The sequence below is a fragment of the Lipophrys pholis genome (assembly GCF_963383615.2).
Source record: "Lipophrys pholis genome assembly, chromosome: 18".
In the NCBI taxonomy this organism is placed as follows: domain Eukaryota; kingdom Metazoa; phylum Chordata; class Actinopteri; order Blenniiformes; family Blenniidae; genus Lipophrys; species Lipophrys pholis.
Window position 1 is genome coordinate 7,589,547 of NC_137646.1, and position 7,627 is coordinate 7,597,173.

The following is a 7,627-nucleotide window of genomic DNA, read 5'->3' on the forward strand; positions in this document are numbered from 1 at the left end:
AGGCCTTGGCATGCAATGATGTAACGCTGCATTTCTTTGATGGTGGTAAACAAATGAATGACTGACAGATAAAAAGCATAAAAAAAAAAAAAGGATACCTACAAAAAAGTTTGTTTTGGGGGATCTGCATTGGCAGTATTCCTCCACACTGACTCTGTGCACCGTTTGCAAGTTATCCCTGTGTATGTGTGGGTTTTCTCACATAGCCAGAGCAGTATAGTGAGAAAAGGTGGAGGCCAGAGTGAAAGACTGTCGAAGTTATTCTTTAGAAAATAAAGATCTTCAATGTGATTTACTACAGTGACACAAGTTTGGTTGGAAAACAACTATTTATTTATTTTAAATCAAGAACTGAAATGAAAGATGAAAGGATGAGACCAGTCACAGTCATGAAATTATGATCCCTGGTCAAAGCTTCCTCTGACGTGCAGTACATGCAAAACTCCAGCAGATGTCACTATAATCACGCTCAAGCGCTTGTCAATCGCTTTCAAGGAAGCTTTCTCAAATTTCACCACCACCATGCAAAGGTGCAACAATCCACAGAACAAAATCAAAATGGCAAAGCAAAATCACAAATCCAAGAATCCACGAGACAAACAGACAACATCCCTGCATAATGTCGCCTTTTTTAACTTGTGTGAACAATATAGAGAGTCAGGACGAGAGGACAGACCTGAGCAATAATATGGAAATGATTTAACGATGACAGAAAAGTGGAAATAGCTTCATCAAAACTCATCCCTGCCACTCTTGCAGTGACATTAATTACACAAAGGGATGCTATGCATTTATTATATATCATATAATTCCCCTGGAAAGTGACTTTGAATGTAAAAGGTTGAAATCCTTCCATGTGCGTCTCCAGTTGGATCCAGTAGTTTCAAGTAATAGACTTATTCCTCACAGACTGGGGTGGCAGGCCGTACTTCTCGATGAGCTGAACAACAACAACACACGCAGAAAATATGTCCATATTAGGAATTAAATTTTTTATTTTTTTTCAAAAGAATAATGAAAGATAAATGATAGTTAATACTAAAATGTTAACTGATATTAGTCCCACCTGGTCCAAAAGAGCCTCCTTTTCATGTTGTGATAGTTCACCACTTGAACTGAAACTGACTTTGAACCTATAGACATAATCTGTTGACAGAAAAACAGAGAAGCTCACAAAACAAAACCCAACGCGTTCACATTGTGCCTGGATAAAACACATCAGGTTGCACTTTGTAGGTGTATGGTTTGAGGTATTCCTGTGATCAGGAGCCGATGAAAAGATTCTGGAAAAGAAAAATCTCAATTACAAAGAAAGAAAAGCATACTTACAGGGTCCCTCTGTTGTAAGAAGTGTCAAGCAGTCAGGTTTACATGGAATGAAGTAAACGGAAAGACGGCATTCATTATACTTAGAAATTCTGTATGTACATTTAACAGTAACTTAACTTTAACATGTGTTGCTTGACTGTATAACTCAGGGATGAGGGAAGAAAAACAACAAAAAAACTGTTTTTTCACTAAAGTATTTTGTTTTTCTATCGTTCATCTGTTTGATGACACGAGTCAAGACGTCTTACCAGTGACTGCATTAATGCTGACTCCGCCGCTTCTGACGCTCCCAAACACAGAGAAGACAGTGAATGTGTACTCAGTTGCAGCAGAGAGAGATGAGACTGTGTGAGTTACTGGTCCGTCTCCATCTGGTGCTCTGATGTTTGTCTCGGTACCATTAAACTGGAGGATGAAGCTGATGTTGTTGTTCACTTTGTTCCACTGCAGAGTGACGCTGGTCTGATTTTGTCCTGTTGACCTGAAGTCTTCTACATGAGCTGGAGCTGAGAACCACAGAACAACTTACTTACTATCAGTGGCAGAAGTGAAACAGAATGACCAAACATGTTTGTATCTTGTGTTTATAGAAGCACCAATTTAATACAACATACATATAAACTATTGTTGCATAACAGGTTTATGTAAATCGTTCAAACATTTGCATTGTAATCCAGTGACGTGCCGAGAGATGAGTCACTGATTCTTTCAAATATTTGTAAATGGAGTTTATGAAAACATTGTTTTTGCAATAAGAATTTGCAAGGATGGAATAAGTCTTATTGTGGGATCTCCACGCCACAAGCATGCAGTATTTAGTAGTAAAAATAACATATATATTACTTGCTGTGTAACAGACAAAAGGCCGTTGGATGGAGCAGTCTTCATCTGACCACAGTCCTGACTCCAATGATGTAGCGACGCACGTCTCGCCTGTAGTGTTGGGCTGGTTGTTCTCCCAGTTTCGATATAGAGAGTCACTCCCATCAGACCAAACTTTTCGCCGATACAGACCAATCCACACATGGTTGTCACCTGTGACTCTCTTGACCAGTTCATTTTCAGCCTCGTTTCGTATGCTGTGGAGGGAAGAGTAGCAGATCTGCACCGTACTGTATGGAAAACAAATTCACTGATTCATGGATGGAATGAACAAATTAGTGAGTTCATACGGTACCTGGCCAGATCGACATAGTTCTCTCTGCAGAACCTCTGAGCTTCTGTCCAATTTCTTAATGTTTCAATCCAAACAAAGGTTGCTTTTCCATTCCATGTACCTGGAAATATAGACACTTTTTTTTCTTTAATAAACAAAGAATGAGTTCTTCTACTATTTGCTGTGAATCAAAATAAAATAAAAAGCTGAATATTTGACAGTAGTTTCTAAGGCAGTGACTTATTCAACACATTTACACACAGCCTGAAGTATTGACATTTCTGGAAGCTCTTGTCAAAAAGTAATGCTTTTAAAATGTTACTCTTCAAAAAAACTCACCACTGAAGCACACAGACCGACGATTGTAACTGCAAGGCCCGTCATTCCATTTGTCATTGTATGACCTCCCAAATTCTCCACAGTTTTCTCTTCCATCATAATTGTCAGGCTGACCACTGTACCAATTTCTATACGTCGCCTCTCCCTCGCCATAGAAGCTGCTGTCATTTAAGGACCACATCCAGCTGTTTTGCAAGTCATCATGAAGACCAATCCAGGCTTTTCCTGCTCAAATAAAAGATGTTGATTCGGTCAAAAACAAGACAATTGAAACTTGCCATTGTGGATTATTCTGTGTGTGTTGGAGCCATTTGAGACTATAAATGTTCTTTGTCAAATTGGTGCAAACTTAAGTGATGATAAGAAATACTATTTAAAGTTTTCCTATTATTGTTTGTTTTTTAGTTATTTTGATCATTAGAAATGTATGGATCTCTCCTCCTCCTCGTCAGGCCTTCCTCCTTAGAATCAGGAGGAGGTGAAGCTGTGAGTGTGGAAGGAGGAGGGAGTGATGGTTTTTCTACCGCAGGCACACAAGCCTGTACAAACTAGAATTTATGTTAAGTATTTGTATTATTTAAGAAAGTAAACCACAGAGAATATTTTTTGTTTGTTTAAATAAATAGTACATCTTTATTGTGAAACCTGGAAAATCTCTCTGTGAGTGTTTTTTACTTTCTGCGAGTCGAAAATCTCCTCAATGTGCAACTCTAAATTTAGATGTTTGGGACGAAAGACTGGCCACAACAGTGTGTGTCAAATACGGTGCAAGTATTCAGGACTCACCAGTATCGCTCGAAGTTGTGTTTCCAACTGCATCAACGTCAGCTGCACTTTGAATAGTGGCCAGATCAGTGAAGTCATCCCTGCACACACGCTGAGCGTTTGTCCAGTTCAGTGGAGTATTTACAAAGTTGTAGTGAGTTTGGCCAAAACCTACATTGGTGATCACTCCTAAAGCAAAACAGAATATACAATGTATTAATCAAAAGTATGCTCCGTTTGATTTGCTCTTCATCTGTCACTATTTTCCTGTTTGGATGTTTTTCTTTCCATCCCCTTTGCTTCCTGTTTTCTCCTGAAACACACCAATCCTCTTCAGGGGCCTTGTCATCCTAACAAGGTGCAGCAACACTTTAGAAACATGAGCTACAGATGTAATTGCCTTTTTAAAATTGCACCAACCTGTGAGAACAAAAAGCACCAGTCCCCTCTCCATGAGGTAAACCTTTGAAAAGATGCAAAAAAAAAAGTATTCTTTCATTTTAAAGCTTAATTCCCGATCACATTATTCATGTACACGCCACATCTGATATGGAACATTAGGAAACGTGTCATAAAATAATTAATATTAATCTAAAAATAACCTTTAAAATATACTGGACTCACCATTGTCTCTGTAACCTCCGGAGCTCTTGGGAACACCGACAGTGACTAAAGGCTGGTTTGGCTCCTATCAGTTTTCAGCAGCTGTGACTGAACAAAGTGTCGCTCTGCTGCTGTATATTCTGTGTTTTTTCTTCTTCCTCGTGTGTCTGTGTGCTGGGAGGAGTCAACAAGACCTGCACTGGAGCTGAGCTGCACACCTGAGAGTATGTAAATAAGTAAGTACGTAAGTAAGTAAGTAAATTTTATTTCTTTAGCGCTTTTCACAGACACGGAGTCACAAAGTGCTTCACAGTAAAAACAATTAAAAACAGATAAGAGAAAAAAACATCTTAAAAACACAACAAATGTCGACAGTCGGCAGCGTGGGTCGATTAGACTAGAATGTTTTGGCAAACAAATGTGTTTTTAGGCACTTTTTAAAGATGTCCGCTGAGTCCAGGGAGCGCAGGTCAAGTGGGAGTTCAGTCCAAAGTCGGGGTGCGGCAGCTTTGAATGATGGGTCTCCCCGGGTTTTAAAGCAAGTACATGGAACTTTTATTAGGTTCTGCCCAAACGATCTCGAGGTCCGAGTCGAGCTGTAGGGCTTTATGAGGTCAGCAATGTAAGGAGGAGCTGGACCATGTAGGGCTCGAAAAGTTAGCACCAAGATTTTATATTGAACACGAGACTCAACAGGGAGCCAGTGAAGAGATCTTAACACAGGGGGGGGGGGGGGGGGGGGGGGGGGGGCCCTCCTGTTGGTGCTGGTCAGAAGTCTGGCGGCTGAGTTCTGGACTAACTGTAACCGAGCCAGCTCTTTTTTGTTGAGTCATGTAAAGAGGCATCATTGGCCTCGTTTCCACTGCACGGTACCGCACGGTACGGTAAACAGCGTACCCACACCCAACTCTGTTGCTCCGTCCCACCGCAGAGAGTCGGGGTTGTGAACGGCTGCATGATGACGCAGGCATGTGACATCATCACGTGACAGTAAACACTGCGGGACCAGCCACAACAAACACATTTGTTCCGTTGCAGCTGAGACGTCTGAGTAAAGGCCCCTGCATCCTCCTATTAGAACCCATAAGAACTGAAGAAAAGCTGGTCGATGTGCCAACGTTTGTTGTTGTTGTTGTTCGGCAAGATGCTGGAGCGGCGACCTTTCTTCTTGTTCTTATAGAGCAGGGGCGGCCAAACAGTCAGAGACAAAGAGCCACAAGAATTACGTTGGTAGTACAAAGAACTACATTATACACATGTGGGATCACAATCAAACTCCCACAACTTCCTGAAAACAGCATCTTACCAGTGACTGCATTAATGCTGACTCCGCTGCTTCTGACGCTCCCAAACCCAGAGAAGACAGTGAATGTGTCCTCAGTTGCAGCAGAGAGACATGAGACTGTGTGAGTTACTGGTCCGTCTCCATCTGGTGCTCTGATGTTTGTCTCGGTACCATTAAACTGGAGGATGAAGCTGATGTTGTTGTTCACTTTGTTCCACTGCAGAGTGACACTGGTCTCACTTTGTCCTGAAGTCTTCTACATGAGCTGGAGCTGAGAACCACAGAACAACTTACTTACTATCAAAGGCAGAAATGACGCTGAAGGTCCAAATGTGATGGACAAAATCATGCAGCTATCTATTACCTTATGACATTATTTTTTTTAATGGGATGTTGACGTATAACATCAGTAAAAGATATCCACTGCTGTAATCCAGTATTGTACGGTGAGTTTTATATCAGATGAGCCACTCACTCCTTCATAGCCAAATTTACAAAAATATGAACCCAGTACGAGAAATTCAATTTGCCATTCAGTTCCCGGCTATCACACTAACCACTGAATGGATTTCATTTCTCATATCAGAGTTCTGCACACATGCACGCATAATAAAGGTACGTATTTCACCAAAGTACATAGTTCAATGTGTTTCAGCTCGGACTTTACTTTTTGTTCCCCAACCAGTTTTTTTTTGTTTTTTATTCTCGGGACCGGCTTTGCTCCATGCTGGTGTACTGAGCCAGGCACCAGAAGACTGTTAGATACAACAAAACACTTCACTTGGATCTGCTTCATTACACATCACACACAGTCTCACCAGGTTTGATTTGCTCTTCATCTGTCACTATTTTCCTCTTTGGATGTTTTTCTTTCCATCCCCTTTGCTTCCTGTTTTCTCCTGAAACACACCAATCCTCCTCAGGGGCCTTGTCATCCTATCAAGTTGCAGCAACACTTTAGAAACACATCAAGAAGAAACATGAAGAATAACAACAGTTTTTCAACAAATAAAAGGAAAAATCATATTTATTTCTCATGTGGATCGAATGTTCTATTGTCTTTTTTCCTTCTGTATTATATCGTTTTTTTCTTACTAAGAAACATTTTCAAATTGATTTTCTATTTTGAAGGAGCTCAGTGGTATGTGAGTACTGCAGTGTGTACTCCATATAAATTCATGTTCTGTGTTCCTTGATGCTCGTGTTGCAAACATCATAGGTCTTGTTCTAACGTGTGAAATCCTGTTAGTTAAATCACATCACAAAGCAGGAATACAGGTACTAAGTTGATATATTCTTTTCATTTAGCCCAGGGTCAATAACTTGAGAAGATGACTATAGACTTCTACACTGAGTATTATGAACTTTGTACTATGTGATTACAAAACACCTTCACCAACAGCAGGTTCCTCATTATTTCTGCTTATTTGTGTTTTCTAATCTTTTGATGCAAAATGTCATGTCGTGACATCAGTCAAACAAATGTCTCTCATTTGAATAACTAGGGAATATTTCCTGTTTGCCGTGTAGGTATATTCTACAAGCTTTTCATTGTGTAACGTCTCCACCATTGGTGATGCTTTTGTGTTCTATGTTTCTGTAGCTCTCACTTCTACAAGCTGCTCATAGACAAAGTTTATCACATTAACTAACAATATTTCTGTCAGATTGACTGGATTCTTCAACCCTTGAGGAGAACAAACACACACATAAACGTATTCAGTCGGTCCTATGCTGTACGGTAGAAGGTGAAACAATAGTTCAACTGCAGTTAGTGAGCCGTAAATTCATTGTAGTCCAGCGAGGCTAAAACAGATTATTGCCTCTGATTATACAAATTAAATATATAAGTTGTTGGTGACAAGTATTCATAAAAGACTGGGACACTGCCCTTTCTGAAATGTTAATTTGAGCTTTAACCTAAAACTAAACCTTTAGGTACGATCAAACACATGGCAATCCTTCGCTCAGGTATTTCACTTAAACACAGGCTCATCATGAGCTGGAGATGGAATTGCATTTTTGCAATCGTTCATTTTAAAGCTTAATTCCTGATCACGTTATTCATCTAAATGGAACATTAGGAAAAGTGTCAGTAAGAATAATGACCTTTAGAATATACTGGACTCACCACTGTCTCTGGAACCTCC

General features: G+C 40.1%; 1 protein-coding gene across 1 annotated transcript; it reads right to left on the minus strand.

The window, feature by feature from the left end:
• Positions 1–313: 313 nt before the first annotated feature.
• Positions 314–4,302, minus strand: LOC308123381 (C-type mannose receptor 2-like). Its single transcript, XM_080485843.1, has 9 exons — positions 4,214–4,302; positions 4,010–4,052; positions 3,611–3,778; positions 2,825–3,049; positions 2,507–2,606; positions 2,173–2,408; positions 1,578–1,835; positions 1,067–1,146; positions 314–940 (listed from the first exon to the last, which is right to left on the minus strand). The coding sequence occupies exons 1-9, from the start codon at positions 4,214–4,216 to the stop codon at positions 884–886; spliced, it is 1,170 nt and encodes a 389-aa protein (XP_080341969.1). The 5' UTR covers positions 4,217–4,302; the 3' UTR covers positions 314–883.
• Positions 4,303–7,627: the final 3,325 nt, after the last annotated feature.